Source organism: Polypterus senegalus, chromosome 7 (assembly GCF_016835505.1).
Source record: "Polypterus senegalus isolate Bchr_013 chromosome 7, ASM1683550v1, whole genome shotgun sequence".
NCBI classification, from domain to species: domain Eukaryota; kingdom Metazoa; phylum Chordata; class Cladistia; order Polypteriformes; family Polypteridae; genus Polypterus; species Polypterus senegalus.
The window spans coordinates 112254401-112271713 of record NC_053160.1 but is presented as its reverse complement, the minus strand read 5'-3'; the positions used below and the strand labels follow the sequence as shown (position 1 = coordinate 112271713).

At 40.6% G+C, this 17313-nt stretch overlaps 1 protein-coding gene across 1 annotated transcript in view; it reads left to right on the top strand.

Moving 5' to 3' along the window:
- Positions 1–17106, top strand: part of LOC120532787 (ELAV-like protein 2) — a 41380-nt gene extending 24274 nt beyond the window's left edge. The window contains exon 2 of the mRNA XM_039759167.1: positions 17047–17106. Coding sequence (XP_039615101.1) covers positions 17047–17089 — 43 coding nt within the window. The 3' untranslated portion in view covers positions 17090–17106. The remainder of the gene's footprint in view (positions 1–17046) is intronic.
- Positions 17107–17313: the final 207 nt, after the last annotated feature.

The following is a 17313-nucleotide window of genomic DNA, read 5'->3' as shown; positions in this document are numbered from 1 at the left end:
CTGGAATCCCTGAAGCCTATTGATAAACATGTCTTGAACAATGTGGGTAAATATAAAATGGTCATCTTGCTACAGTAATGACAAAATGCAGACGTGAAGTATATAATGTGTGAAGAAGTCCAAATATCAAACACTTTCATAAAAGGTATAACAAAACAAGTGCACTTTTATTCATTCAATTTGCATGGTACTGTCATTGATAATTGAATGGTAGGCTTGATCTCCGTGTGTGTGCATTCTTGCCCAGTTGTGGGAGGCTGTGGTCCATCTCTGCTTCATCAGCCTTCTGTGGTGGTGTATTGAGGTACTGCACCCACGGAGGCATATAAGGGAGAGCTTTCATTACAAGACGAAGAAAGGAGGTTAAAGAGAGGAGCTAAGAGAAAGGTGAGAAAGAGAGAGCGAGCTGGTATAAGACTGGAGGAAGCAGGTAGATGGTTTTGGAGCCCCAGGAAACCGCGTGTGGCCAGTGCTCAGGAGGGGGCTGAGGAATCGCCCCTGTTGAGTGACTGTGGAGCAGGACTGACCATTGTGGTCATGGTGTGCTCTTGTCAGCAGGAGACGGTGATTGGCAGCAGTCTCCACCGTGAGTAGCCAGGTATCAGCAGTGGTACAAGCGGAGCAGGACTAAGTAGCTCCCCATAGAACGCCATGAAATTGTCGGCAAATACACCAGCTGGAATAAAAGGTTGTCTACATCTGTTGAATGGACATCTCTCTGTGCTGCGAGTCCCGATCAGGGTAAGACTGAGAGATGTCAGTTTTAAAAGGAAGGCACTAGGGTTCTGAATTGTAAATGTTCATTTCCTGCCTGTGTTTTTAACCTCGCATTTAATGGATCTATTTGACTGGTTTTTAGCCTCCACTTTACACTGTTTTATGCATTTTTTTTTTATTGACTGATGAAGCACTGCACTCTTTACTGTATTTGGACTCTGTTTTTGATTGTTTTTAATAAAAGCACTGACACTTTCTGCTACCACTTGCTGTGTTTTTATGTACATGTATTAGATTCAAACCCAATGAATAACTCTGCAGAGAGCAAAACCTTAAAGCAGCACTGCTACTGGACATACCTTTCTTTGGAAATGCAATGACTTAACAGTAATTGCCTGTCTTTGAGAAATCCATCTTGTAAGATAAACAAAAGGAGGCATCTTTTATATTCTCTCTTTGAGAAATTTAACCAAAACCTTAAAATTGCGGTTTAGGTGAATTCAGGTCTTGGGGTACATGCAGGTCTGTCAGTGACATCAATGCCTTCATCTAGGAACTGCCTACACACTCTGACCACATGAAGCTAGCCATTGTCCTGCACAATAGGAAGCCAGAGCCCATTACACCAGTGAAAGGTCTGACAATGGCTCTGAGAATTTCATCCCAATACCTAACAGCAGTCAAAGTACTATTGCCTAGCTAGTGGAGGTCTATGTAACCCTCCAATGGTATGCTTCCACCCACTGCCAATCCAGTCATGCTGGGTAATTTTTCTGCCTCACTCCGCACGATGCGGCCGCAGAGAGCTTAAACAACTCGGTACATCCGCATAAAAAACGACAAGGGGTGAGCGAGCTATCTTGAAGGCTTTTACTGGACGTACTTCGTTGTAAACTGAAACATATACAAAAGAAACATACAGGCATTTACATTTGATGTGTACAATCAAAGACAAAGAATAATTTACAAAACAATACATAGCAGACAGTGTACATTAAATAATACAGCTTCAAAAGACACAAGGCGAGTGATTTCCACGGTTGGATCAAGACGAAGAGAAGCACGTAGACAGAGGTTCAAATTGCTGCGTACCACAACTAACCAGACCCAGGGGTTTATATACCCTAAGGATACGTTTTGGACGGACCAAACAAGAGATAAAGGGGTGCCTACGTGAGACACATGGGGTGTATTGTATTCAAATGTTTATTATGGGACCTACGTGCTTTACGTGAGTTTCATAGACTTTTATAGTACCACTGTGAGTGTGGGACGTGACTGACAGGTGTGTTAATAAATGACAAGATGAAGGGGGAGCACAGTTTAACAAATAACAGTCTCAACTAACAAGATGTGGGGCAGAACAGTAATGTAGGCTGCTTAATAGTCTGTCACATGTTCTCAGTGTGAATTTGATATCATCTGTAAAGAGATTGGGACACCAATGGCGGAGATGCCAACTGTGTTGTTTTTTTTTTTCCCCAAGTAGATGTTGATTGAACTGCACAGTGAGGGGCTGTGAGCACAGGTACAACTAGAGGACTTTCGGGCCTCGTGTCACTCTCATTGAGTCTGCACACCAGTAGCTACCTGGATGTCATTTTATAGAGTTCTGGCAGTGTTCCTCATGTCCCTCTTGGAACAAAAGGAGCAGATACCAGTCCTACCACTGGGTTGGTGCCCTTCAATGGTCCTGTCCAGCTCTCCTTGTGTAATGGCCTGTCTCCTGGTACATCTTCCATATTCTTCAGACAATGCTTGGTAACTCGGCAAGCCTATTTGAGATGGCATGTATGGATGTGCTATCCTGGAGGAGCTGGACTACCCTGTGTGGCATAAATCTCCTGCAGGTACCACCTCATGCTGCTAGTAGTGACAACAGATTGGGAGTACATAGTAAAAGTAAGCAAGAATCAGTCAGGAGGAATATGGAGAGAGCAATTGCCTGTGGCCACCACCTGCAAAACTATTCCCTTTTGGGGCTTTTCTTACTGTGGCCTTTCCAGTGCACCTGTTGTCACTTTTATTTGCACAAAAGCAAATGAAGCTGATTCACAATCGCTTTTGCTTCCTAACTGGACAGATTGATATCCCTGAAGCTTAATTGACTTAGTATTGGACTGTGATGATTAAGTGTTTCCTTAATTTTTTCGAATGGTATATTTGACCGTTTTCAAACGATCACAAAGTGTATAACTCTGAAAATACTTCCTTTTGACGAGCAGTTTGGATAGTGTGAGTAACTTTTAGAAAATGCTGGCGTGATTGTGATCAGATACTGACTTCAGTTTACTTTGGTTAATTCCCTTCATGATCTCGTTTTACTGAAACGATAGTCTGTTTCTAACTTAAGTATCAAGTGACATTTTTGCTGTATTTATTTTGGGCAGGATTTCAGAGTTTACTTTAGGGCCTGGCTGATATCAGGCACCGAGCTGTGGAGCTGCTATTGGGCATCTACATATGTATTGGTTTAATCTGAACCTTGGCCGGTGGCATGCTGCACTTTTTATTAGGTTGCCTTTAGAGTATAAATGACTTCATTTGAAAAGCCACTCCCTTTCTGACTAATGAGCACCATGACAGTAATGTACAAAACATTAAGAACATGTCTGATACTGAATTCCAGGAGCTTTAAAACAAAGGTTTGTGTGCATTCCATTCCTGATGACTGACAATAGGCATCTATTGTAAAAAAATAAATAAAATGACCTAAAGCAATTCATGTACAGTTAAGCTTGAAGTTCTTGATTTTTGTTAAAATGCTGTATTCCAGGTTTATCTATTTTTTCCCCTTTGTCTCCTCTCCTGCCAAAACTGCTGCTTCTCAGACTACACCAAGTATGCTCCAGGTTTTCAAAGGTCAGACATTTATACAGTTGGATACGGTGCTGTTGGTCATTAGGTACTCCATGGGGCTTTAGATTAGGTACCAGCAATGTTGAGGGTAAGGAGGAGGATGTTTCGTGATAAAATGAAAATGGTTATGTGTAAATCTATATCTTTATCTGATGAAATATAAGAAAGGGAGGGATCCTTAGGGTAGGATAGGTTGTGTAATATTGTGATTTTTATCATTGTTTTAATCATGCCCCTAAGTATGGGCTGTGGTCGAAGGTCTGGTAGGTAGAGATTTAGATTCATTGACTTTTGATAAATATATAGAGAATCAAGACTTTTTTTATATGCTGTAAAATAGCTGAAGTGATCCTCACTGAGTAAATGTTTTCCAGCTTTCCATACATTTCTTTTACCAGTTTAAAAAAAAAAATGGTATTGATACAGGATTCATCTACTTGTACATGATTTTGGCATTCATCTTTTTAGTATATCTAGGTAGAATAATCCTAAAAATGGTAGTTGGTGAATGTTTAAATCCAACTTCTCACAGCATGATAATCCGTACACTGATTTAAGTTTCAAGCTAACCTGTACTATATTATGTACCAAGAAGGAGAGATTGCATTTTGCTTTTACCGTTTCCCCGAAAATAAGACCTATTCCAAAAATAAGCCCTAGCATGATTTTCAGGCTGCTCTGTAATATAAGCCCTACCCTAAAAATAAGCCCTAGTCAAGATCGTCAGCTGAAAAGCAAGGCGCCTAAGGCCAGGTTTATACTTCTCGCAATGTGACATGTGTGCCTGAAACATCCTATTAAATTCCGAGGACACCTTGCCACGATATCTCTGTAAAGGATGTTTAATAATTACATCCATTAATTTGGGGATGCACCCATTCCAGCAGCATCGGCACAAGAAAGAAACAAAATCCCTGGACAGGGCATCAGCTCATCGCAAGATGAACACAAGCACACACATACACTGGCGTCATTGTAGCTTCACCAAATCCCCAAACCTTCATGTCTTCCGATGGAAAACATGCAAGCTCCAGGCAGGGATCACCACTCTGCCACCATGCCATCCCATATGTGTAACTATTAACCATATTCATTATTTAAACAAAGTTAATGATTTATATCTGTAAATGTAACATACATATTTTTAATGTATTTCATCATAAAAGTGATATCAAGTATAAATCTAAGAATTCTGTGCAGAGAGTTGGAATATTATAAATTTAATGTGTTAAGAACTGGGTCGGTTTTAAGATGACGTTTATGACAATCTACTTTTAATGATAAAGTAAACTACAGGACTAAAGAGTACATTTTGAGCTTAAAGCCAAAATTTCCACTTTAATCACAAAATAGACATTTTCATTATGTCCTTATTTTTTCTTCGTCTGTGGCTCAAATACACCGCCATACATTTTGATGGTACTGTGAAAGTGCAAAAAAAAAAAAAAAACACGGCACAGAAGATGGTATGTGATACTTTTAAAATGCATTGTGTCATTACTTTAGGGAATATGCAACACTTGAATATAAAAGCAACATGAATACATTTGTAAGTCGACATCCGTTCATCAAACATCGAAACACACACATCGATCCTGGAGGATTCTATAAGTGGCTGGAGTAACAATAAATTCAGTGTTTGAATATGGAGAGTTATGACGTTATTCCAGAAGAAGATGACATTACTGTATTTGGATAAATGTATATTGTTGTACATGAATAAATATAACATCCCCTGAAAATAAGCCCTAGTGCATCTTTTTGAGCAAGAATTAATATTGACCTGGTCTTATTTTTGGGGAAACACGGTAATCCAGGTAAAGTTTTAGAGTGAAAGCTTTTGTTTATATAATGTGTGTGTATAAAAAATCTTGTATGAAATAAACATATTCTTTAAAAAGTGCAAAGTGATATAGAAAGGAACTATCTCTATGCATTGTGAATTTAAGATCTTCCTGAAATGGTATCTAATGAGAACTGTCTGGAAAAAGCAGCTCATTCCATCAGAGTGGCAAAGGGCCATAGCGGTCTTCATCCCAAAGGAAGCAAACTCCAAGGACATCAGCCAATTCAGAAACATCGCCCTGCTGAACGTGGAAGGCAAAATCTTCTTCTCAGTGCTGGCCAAGAGGATGACCACCTACCTGCTAGAGAATGACTACATTGACACCAGCTGCCAGAAAGCAGGAGTTCCAGGTTTCCCAGGGTGCGTAGAGCACTCTACGATGATCTGGGACCAGATCCAGAAGGCCAAGCGGGAGAAGACCGACCTGCATGTAGTTTGACTCGATCTCGCTAATGCATATGGTTCAGTCCCACATCAGCTGATCAACTACGCCTTGGAGTTCTTCCACATGCCTCCTTGCATCAAGAACCTGGTAGCGTTATACTTCAGTGACCTGCAGATGTGCTTTGCCCTCCAAGACTTCACCACCGGGTGGCAGCAGTTGGAGGTGGGAATTGCAATGGGGTGTGCCATCTCTCCAATCTTGTTTGTGGCAGCCTTTGAGATAATCCTCATCGGAGCAAGACAAGTGGTTGGAGGAATCAAATTACCATCTGGTCAGAGGTTTCCCCTCAGTGAGGAGTTGTATGGATGACGTAACCAGCCTCCTTCAGACAGCAGCATGTACATCTTGGCTGCTGGGAAGGGTGGACGAGTTGATGTCATGGGCCAGAATGAAGATAAAACCTTCCAAATCTCGTAGCCTGTCACTCAAAAGGGGAATCAGAAATGACAACACCATCTTCACCGTCGGGGGAGAGAAAATCCCCCTTCTGGCTGAACAACCCATCAGAAGCCTGGGAAGGCAGTATACCGCAGATCTGTCAGACAAGCACATGGGGAGGTCCGTCATGAAACAGCTCACGGATGGCCTGCGAAAGATCGATCTGAGCCAACTCCCCGGGAAGTACAAGGTTTGGTGCTATCAGTTCACACTCTTCAGGAGGGTAATGTGGCCCCTGAAAATGAGCGAGATCCCCTCATCCGCCGTGAGTAAGATGGACGCAAAAGCCAACTCGTTCATCCGAAAATGGCTGGGATTGCCACGGTGCCTTTCCGAAACGGGCCTCTTTGGGAAGAACACACTACAGCTCCCACTGCAGTCCATCAGTCTGGGTTACAAGCAAGAAAAGTCCAGGCTGGTGCTCGAGCTAAGGGAATCCACCGACCAGTCAGTGAGGAATGCCAACGCCATGGTTTCCACTGGCCAGAAGTGAAATGCCCAAGCGGAGGTTGACCAAGCCATCAGCAGGCTGCAACACCAGGAGATCATGGGCAGAGTCCAGGTCGGAAGAGCAGGGCTAGGATGGGGAGAAGCGCCACGGTTCTGGTCTAAGGCTAACTGCAAGGAGAGGAAGGAGATGGTGGTGGCAGAGGTGTCGAGGACAGAGGAAGAGCGCTACAAGATCAAGGCCGTGTCGCAGGGCCGACAAGGAGGCTGGACAACCTGGGAGGGAGTCGTCGGCCGGAACATCAGTTGGTCGGATCTGTGGAGGATCCCACAGGCAAGGGTCAGCTTCTTGATTCGTGCAACTTACGACACGCTTCCCTGTCCTCGCAACCTCAACCAGTGGTTTGGGAATGAGGAAAGCTGCGCACTCTGCAACACACCCAATGCAAGTCTCCAGCACATCTTGTCAGGCTGCAAGATCGCACTTTCCCAGGGGCGCTACAGATGGCGCCACGACCAAGTCCTGAGGAAACTGGCTGAGGTGCTGGAGGGGCGTCGACAGGGCAGCACTCCGAGCTGACTGAGGAGTGCAGGGAGGCCGGCTGGAAGACCACCATCTACCCAGTGGACGTGGGATGCCGAGGGTATGTGGGGCTGTCAACCACACGCCTCCTGAGGGACGCAGGGGTGACTGGAATGAACCTAAGAAAGGCCATTAAAGATCTGGCAGAAGAGGCAGAGAAAGGCAGCTTTTGGCTCTGGTTGAGGAGAAAGGACAGGAGCTGGGGAAAGAACAAATAACCCCAATAACAGCTGCAGGGGGTGACAGGGAGACATCCCTGTCACTGCTCCGCCACCAGGAGGCGTTCTAGCGATTAAAGGAGCGAAACGTTGGTGAATGGTGGTTCCTAGCTGAAGACCCTGCAGCTGACCCATGGGCACCGGAGGAGGTGCGACAGGCAGCAATGCCAAGCAGGTTATACCACCTACCTGTACATCGAATGCTGCATCTAGTTTTAAATGTTTAGAAATGTTCATTAGAAATTATTTCATTCATAACATGATGTTACAGGACAGCTTATGAAATTGAAAAGCCTAAAGCAGTGAAAATTTTTTAAATAAAGTGGTTTCTGTGTATAGGTCGATAGTTTCAGTTCCTTATACCATCCTTTTTTTAAGGAGGAAAGGCCTAGTTTTCAACTTAAATTCAATGTGTATCATTGCCTGAGGTCTCATTTCAAGGTACAAAATTTGTTATATGTCATTAGGTAAAGTTACAGTACATAGAGTCAAAACCTTCCATCAGCATTTACAGTAGTTTTTGGTTTCAATTACAAATACTAGTAACGTCTGTATTGTGTGTAATGGCAAGAACATTCTTCTGTATTTCTTAACAATCGATTTTCATGCATAAAGGCTTTTTGGTTTGTGTTAAACTAAGCAGTCCTCACACAATTCTCACAACTCCTGTCACAAACTGCATGTCCACAATCTGGTCTACTTCACTTAATTGATTTGCTGCTGTCTCGCAGGGAGTCACATCACTGATGTTCCCTGCCTGGAGTTTACAATGTTTTCCTGCTGGGTTTCCACAGTGTGCTCCGGTTTCCTTCCAAAGATATGCAGGTTTGGGGATTTGGTAATGCTAAAATGCCGATAGTGTATCTGAGTGCTTGTATTCACTTTGTGATGAGCTGATGCCCTGTCCAGGGATTGCTTTGTGCAATCCTAGTTGGAATGGGTGCATCCCTGGATTGATGGACTTAATCCTTGAACATCCTTTTCAGAGATATTGCGGCATGGTGTCCTCAGAATTTGTTTCAGGCAATTCACAACACAGTGAAGCCGAACGTTTTCTTACCGTGATATCTCAAATTTCCACCTGGTGGAATATTCCAGATTTACATAAAGTATGCACGCAAGTGTGAACTGTAAAACGCTTGTGTAGCAGTAGCGTCCACTGAAGCATGTCACGTTGCATGAAGTATAAACCTGTCCTAACTGTCAACAATTATTATTTCAAAAATATCATCATCCAGAAGTAACTTCAAGTACGTTAATGGATCTTGGCTGTTCACTTTTATTCCTGGCTACCCCACAGAATCATAAGAGGTGGTGCTGGTTTGTTTGAAGGATCAAAAAAAAAATCCAAACACGAGCATCACTTTGGGATTCGTCAAAATCACTTTTATCACAGTTTGTTTCAGTTTCACTAACTGAAGACCGATTCACTTTATCATCACTGCTTATGACATGTGATTAAGAGGCTAGGAGAAGCGTCTACACTGTTGCCGGGGTAACGCTGAGACCTGACACAGAGGAGGTTAACATTTGAATAGAATTTGTCCAACATGGAGTGTCTACAGAGAAAACATGCTGATAGTTTTTCTTGATTGAAGTTACCAGTATTTAGAATTATTCATTGTTAAAATATTGGTACAGAGTGAATCACTTCTGTCGCTGATTCAGCCCGGGTAATGTATCTGTCTGGGTGGTAACATGGATAAATGTCTTAATACATTTTAGTTTTAATTAAATTTTTTAAACCATTACTTATTCAAAGAGATCTTCAGTCCCCCTACTATTTTTACCACTCAATGTGATAAAACCCATCCAGCATTAAATAGTCTCATTTAAGAGGTTTAAGCTGGTTTGTCACAGTACCTGAACTCACTGCAACTCACCAGGGGCCTCGCATAACACCGTGTGTAGAACTCGCACTATAACATGACGTCCAAGTAACTGATAGCCACACAATCGACTCTGTAATGGACGTTAAGCCATGTGTAAGCTTATAATGCCAATTCTTCAAAACTTTTAAGGAACATTGAAATATCTTCGTAGTACATGTTTAATTATTCTATCCTTCACGCCAGTCCCAGTGAAGCATACAGTGCACAGCAGGAACAATCCGTGAGCGGAGCACCAGATCCTTGCTAGCGTAGCGACACTGTGTCCTTTAATTATTAACAATATAGATTATTTAAATGAAGTTTTATCTGTATAATAAACATATTTTGCTGCATTTCATCTTAAAAATATCGTCATCATATGTAAATACACTCTCTTTATAAAGTGGCTCAGGTTGTGTAATATTATAAATGTACAGCAAGTTTACACTAAGAACTGTACTAAGAACTAACAGTTCTACAAGGAGCAGTTGATGGACTGATTGAGTACGTTTAGAGTTCTTGGGATGAAACTATTTCTGATCCGCGAGGTCCGTACAGGAAATGGTTTGAAGCATTTGTCATATGAGAAACAGTTCAAATAGGAAGCATGGCTGAGGCAGCGTGTGCTTGATGCTGCATACCGATAATTCTCTTTCCGATCAGCTTCTCCGAGTGGTGCAGTGAGAGTAATATGGAAAAAGATGATCCACTGAGGCAACCTCTAACGGGAGCAGCTGAAAGAAGATAATTAAAGTGCAGTGAGAGTAACAATGCTAAAGCAGCTATGGTATTTAGAATATTTTGACCATTCCGTGGACCATTATACAATTACAATCAGAAACTCTTGGATATGATTAAAGATGGCAATACCCTACAAAAGCCTCCTCACGCATATGAAAAGACAGCGCCAGCAACTGCCTATCAAGATGTTCTTCAGACGCTCACTGCCTAGTACTTTTTCACTGAAGACAATAACGCACCTCTGAAGACTCTCCTACGGAGGTCGTGCCTTCATAGGTTAGTGGTTGTGTGCAATTAAATGTACAGTACAATAATCTACTATATAAAAGCGTTCGGGATTGTCCTTCCGTCCCGTGAGTGCAAAGCGTAGCGATATTCTGTTTATTACAGACTTACTACTTGCGGCTTGAGGTACAAAGTGACGCGATGTGAGCAGAGTTCTGATGCTCTCATCGTTCCCTTGCTTTTGTGCGCGATGCGCTGGAAAAATAGACAAAATTATGTCTCTGGAAATAATGTTGGTGGAGTACAAATGCCTCACCGCGTAGTAAATATCAGGGGAGATGGTGCTTGCTTATTCTCCATCTATAGCTTATTTAGTGCATGTAACTCCGTCTGTAGCGGTACAGATACGGGCTGACATTGTACGACTTTGGACAGGCACTTGAGGGGATAAAAAAAAAACGTAGGTTTTCGGGAGATGTTATGAATGGGCACTTTGTTCTCATTCCCTACACTTACATGCTTGATGTACACATGGAGCGCACAAAAATTGAGGATAAAAGTCGGTCGCCTTAAAAGGCGAGTGCGCCTAGTAATATATTTGTAACGTCTAATATATTTTCTCTTATTTTGTCTAATATATTTGGTAATACATGTGTAATGTTGACTAAAGGGTGTTATTTCATGTCTAGAGGGCTCTAATAATAAATGTATTTAGAAGGTCGTAAACAGGTTTTCTATACTCTAACTGCGAAAATATTCGATTTATAAATAATCCTACTTCGCAAAAAATTCATTTATCACGGTAGAGTCTGGAACGGATTAACCATGATAAACGAGGGTTCACTGTATATGTGAAAACATCATCACACAAATGCAATATTTGAAAACGAACAGCGTCCGATCAGCTGTAAAAGTATGGCATTTCTAAATGTTTGCTTTTTTTTCCAGTCTGATTCTCTGTCAGACTGTATATTTGTCTCTTATTCAGTGTGCGCGCAAGAACATGCAGGTGGCCAGATGCTGTGTGCTACAACATGCTGGCGGTGATCAACGCACATTTTAAAAAAGAGAGACAAATATATGTGACGTTTTGAAGAAATCATTTTATGACACGATTTACCTTTATTTACTTAAAGCCTAAAGTCACAAGTAGTGTGCAGAGGGCATGCTCAAAAATGTGTGTAATACCACGAAAAGTGCCTGCTGACACTTTAGTATGCAAGAAATGGTATGTGCATTCTTGCTCCGATGTAGAAGGGAGCTTAGTTTACCTCTGTTATAGTGTGTCTATGTGAAAACAGCAGTGTCAGATACGGGGGTGGGGTGTGTTTGGGCTCGTGAACGCGGCCGAGATAATAAAACTGACTAAAAAAAAAAACAAAGCTAACCTTTACAAGTATCATAAATTACACCGGCTGTTACAGACTGAAATCAAATGTATGTTTTTATTCTGAAATAGTAAGACTAAGAGCAGTTTACTTCTCAAAACGGAGTGGTGCAGGATCGAACTCGCAACCTTTTGATTCCCAGTCGGCAGATGATTCTATTGCGCCACTGAGGCTGTCACAATAAACAGGTGTCAATGCGGCATGTTAAGGCGGCTTTTTATTTATGCAGTTATATTTTTGAATAAAAGCGCAATTGTTGTGTTAGATTTGTACCTTCTGTGAAAGTATTTCTTATTTGGACTTCAGGCTTCATACATTATATAGTTTATGCCTACATTTTGTCATCTACTACTAGAATATAAAAAACGTTTGTTTTAACAATGTGTTTACACAGATTACTGCAGAAACGGAACAGACATGAAATGCATGTGTTCCAAACAATGATCTATTATTTCCACTCTAAAACTGCACTTCACTCCCAGAAAATCAATCAAGACATGAGCTGGGCGAAGTTTGTGCACATTCTAAGTCGGTGGGGGAATGGAATAGCTGGCTACTTGCAGCTTTTCTTTCATCAGCACATTTAGATTAACAAAAGACGCTGGCGGAGAGGTGAGAACGGTTTTAAGAAGCAATTTAAGGTGGGACAGATTTACGAGTTTTTTCATAGGCTCTGGTAATTCTAGTGTTAAAGAGTGTAGTTGCATTTCTTGGTGACTTGATCTATGTACAGTATCTACATTTCAGTTTGAAAAATAGGTCTCGCTTTTGTACAATATATATTCTGAAAAGATTTCAATCTATGGGTTTGTGTTCTAAGTGAATAAATAATTTAAAGTTGCACAACTAGCATCCACCTTTATTTGCAAATATACAGTGGAAACATATCTTTACAAACTGATCTAAATTTTTACAAATATAAAGCACAGTTGTGACTGTGAAACACCAGGACAGCAGTTGAGTCCAGTGTCAATTACTGTAGGCTTGTAGGTTATCGCATTTACACGTGACCCTGTAGTTAGGATATAGCAGGTTGGAAAATGGATGGATGGTGACCTCCTTAATTCATATCCATTTTGCTAATCGCTCTGCTTTTGTGAAAGGCCTGCTCTAGCCAGACTTACAGATGTATCAGACTCTGTTTCTTAATGTTTAACTGGACTCCAAGGGATATTTATTGTGTATTTTCTTGCCAGTGTCCCCTGATTTTTGTATTTTTATAGAGTTGCTTCCCTGCCTTGGGCATTTGTTTCCAAAACCACTACTGCAGCAGTCCAATTAGTCTGTTGGTATCTCTTAGTCAAGTCAAGAGATCCCACAAGGAGTAATTTACATGAAGGCTACCTTCTGACAGTTGGATAACCTTTCCATGTTGCCTGGAAGGTTGGTAAGCACTCTTGAAGTGCCTGACATCTCTGGTAGTCCCCATATTTAAGTAAGGGGACCAGAGGGTATGTTCCAACTACAGAGGGGTCACACCTCAGTTTCCCAGGTATAGCATGTGCAAGGGTTCCAGAGGGAAATGCCAGATATACAAAGAGGAACAATGTGTATTCTTTCTTGGCCATGGAGCAATAGACCAGCTCTTCTCTCTGTGGTAGTTTTTGGGGGAAAAAGCATATGACCCTGTGCCTTTTGCATGTGTTGTTGGAGGTATTGTAAGACAAACTGGGCACAGCCCATTCTGCTAGGCTTTCGTGGCACACCAGGTCAGGTTGGGGGATCATGCAGTGGTACAGTGCATTATGACAACCACCATACATCACAACACCTTGGGCTTTCAGTTGGCAATCCCCCAGGCAGATGCATAGTCCAGTCTCACGCTCTGGAAATGATCATCCATCTATCTGTTGCAGCCAGGTGTTACCTGGGAGTCCCCTTGGCCTGTTCCAGCTGCTCGGGTCCTCAACAATGAGGATCCTGTGAGCCGGATCATCCACAGTGTAACTGACACTCCCTCACAATGTAGGTAACGGTAAGCAACCACTCATTCAACATAAGGTCAAACCAGCGGTACTCTAGGATTAACCCGGAGAGTCCTAGTACTGAAAGAATACAGCCTTTATCTCAGGTCACTGAATAACATGCATGTCTCTCAACCATATAGTGAAACAGGCCTGTTAAGAAAGCAGATTTGACAGGGATGCTGGCAACCAGCTGCACAAAATCACCACTTGAATTCCAATCTAAGTGAATGTACTTGTACCCGGATTTTCCTGGACTTGCCTGATAAAGGTGTAATTCAGAAGTGATCTGAGATCTCTCCAAAGGCCTCTCTGCAGATCTTTGAGCCAGAAGGTGCAAAATAGCCTCAAGCAGGCACAAAGACCTATCATTTAAGGGATGACCACTAAAATGAACCAAAGAACCCATCTGTTAAGACACTGATTTTGTAACAGGAAATAACTTTAATCCAAACAGTAGAAGTTCAGCCTTTAAAGCCACAAACTCTCGAAGTAATAGGAAGAAGCAAAGAGAGGAGAGAAGTTCTGGTATTCTCTCACGTTTGGGGCGACTCTCCAAAATGTCTCTCTGAAACTTGGTCTCTGAAACCTAAGATATTATAAGGCATCTTCTCTTTGAGAAGTTGAAAAGGTGAAATTCTTTTCTTTGTGGACCAAAAGCTGAGACCCAGCCTGTCAAGCCAAAGTTGTGTGCCAGTAGTCTGAGGCCAAGAAGTCATGACTTCAAAGGGGAAACTTTAGCATCTAAACTCTTTGGCCAGAGAATGAGTTAACACCTATTACCTATGAAGTAGCAGAAGACAACAGAAGGCCACCTGAGAAAGCAACAGCACAGAACTGAAAAGGATCATGCAGCAAAGAGAGTGCACTCCAACACATGAAGAATCTTTCACTTCAGAAGCTACAAAACTCCACACATCTGACATCATGCTTGGTAAGACTTGGTATTAAACTATTTGTGCCAAGATAATTGAGAACTGTTAATAACAGTAAATAGCCAACCTATATGTTTGTCTAGTCTGCCTGCGTTCAGTCTTGTACGTCAATATTTATATGTAGTTTTCATATTTCTATAATTTTTGTTAATTGCATTACTTAAAATGTCCTTCCTTTACCTTCACTACTCCTACAACAGGGAAAGGTAATGTAAATAGCCTTGCTGAATTATTAAATTACCAATGTTGCCAAATTCGAAACTAATGGTTAATTAATCAAGTTAAAATTTCTTTTTCAAATCCCACATTATGGCGTACTCCTGGTTTGCTGTCTTATTTATTTAACCAATCAAAAATCCTAAGATGCTATAGGATAATGGGGCTGCTCTTATGTGCGATTCATTCCCTGTATGAATAAGACTCACATCTGAATACTTGCATTTAAGTTATATTTTTTCACTATGGGGTTCGAATGCCATCAAGGCTGTCTCTTGTCACTTCATCTGTTTGCGGTTTTCTAGCATATCAGCCAAGTATATGAGGGTGTCCAGTTGGGAAGGCAAAGGTTAGTATTGTTACTTTTGCAAACGATGTCCTCTTTGCCTCATCTGACTGACCTTCAAAATGCACTCAAGCAATTTCTTCATTGTTTACCGGGTATTGAGGGAGGGACAACTCTTAGTGAAGGAATTAAAGTATCTTAGGATCTTCATGAATAACAGAGAATGGGAGTATGAAAGCAATAGATGGATTGGAGCTGTAGCAGCTATTGGTTTAACATTCAATGTATATCCCTTTCCTCGCCTAAAGCCATAAACTGTAAGCAATGACCTAAAAATTGAGATTGTGAGCATAGGCAGCAAAAATGAGGTTTCTTCACAGGGTGTCGGGGCTGACACTCCATGACAGAGTGAAATGCTCAGCGATTCACAAGGGTCTCAGAGTAGAGTTGCTGCTTCAGAAATAAAGCCGCAGTTAAGGCAGTTTCAGCATGTTGTAAGAGTGAGTGGCAGACGTGAGACACTAGTGGAATTGTATCTCTCAGCTGGTTTGGAAATTCCTGGAAGTTCTGTAGCTGGGAAAATGAAGTCTGGGTTGACCTGCTTGGTCTATGACCACCACGACCCTCGCCAAGAAAAGCAAATTGTTAGAAGATGAGAATGATCAGATCAATAATTATAAATTAAGTTCCTTTTCAAGTACTTTCTCTTCAATATTTCATTGGAATCAAATAAAACTATCCACTGTAACATAAACCATAAATTCTGTATATACAAGTATTTGCTAGTCATTAAGCTAAAAAGGAGAAAAATGTCAATTTTCTTTCCCAGTGTCAAGTGCTGATTGTTAAAAAAAAAAATAAATAAATAAATAAATTACAAATGGATTACACATTCAATGATTTTTTGTTTAAGCAAACACAAACTTAATTTTATTTTAATGCACTATTTATAAAATCAGCTTTAAGGTTTGTCTTTACAAACAGTTCATGTGCACATATTTTAGGTTTACTATAAAATTATGTGCCCTTTCCCTACATTTTTAATGCTTCTCATTTGTGTAACAGCAGTGCAATTAAGTTTTTTAGCCTTTTTACTGAAGGCTTTTTCCATCCATCCATCCACAGCAGCTAACTAAACATACAGTATGTGCTCAGTAAATGGATTATACAGTATATCCATTTACACAAAACCATAGGATGATTAAATGCTTCATCTTAATTTTTTGCACATGAAAATAGAGACAGATTTTGAGCTCATTTTAAATCTTCAGATTTCATGTTTACATTGAAGAATCCTGTAAAAATGAATAATTGTTGGTTTTATATATATATATATATATATATATATATATATATATATATATATATATATATATATATATATATCTCAGACGTACAACCACTCATTAGTTTTGTTTTTACATTTAATTTCAAAAATAGTTGAACAAAGCAATGCTTGCTCAAATAAGAGTATAATAGCCTAGACTTTTTGAGTTTGCAGGGCATGCAGTATACAATAATTTTACTAAGTTGGCTAGTTAATAGAAACAAAATATTTGAAATATATTAATTTGACATCAAAGCACTGGAGAAAGTAGCCATGAGCAGTGGCGTCTGTAGAAAAATATCTGTGTTCTCAAATGTAGATTTTTTTTTTTCATACCTGAATATATCACAGTTACTAAGATGGTTATAGTGGTTTCATTCATATAGATTTTAAAGCAAGCCTAAAAGTCATAGTCAAAGAACCATTTGCTTTATATGTATTAGGTTGCATTATAAATCATCCCTGCTTAAAACGTCCTTCCATTTAAACTGTGAAAATACTTTAATTTTACAACTAATTTTGGGTTGTTTCTTGTTCTAGGCTGGACAACCTCCTTAACATGGCATATGGAGTAAAAAGGTAAATTCTAACATGCATGTTGGTGTTGTGAAGTGTTCTTACTTCTAAGCTACTTTTTAAATACCACTGAAGGAAAATAATGCAACGCCATCATAGTTGTACGATATACTTAAGGTGAATGCACAAGTCTTAGGAGCATTGGTAAAATGTTTCTAGTACAGAGCTGGTGTGTGGTAGTGTAACTTCCTTGTCCATTGTCTTGATATGCTAATTTGGAATGTACAAAAA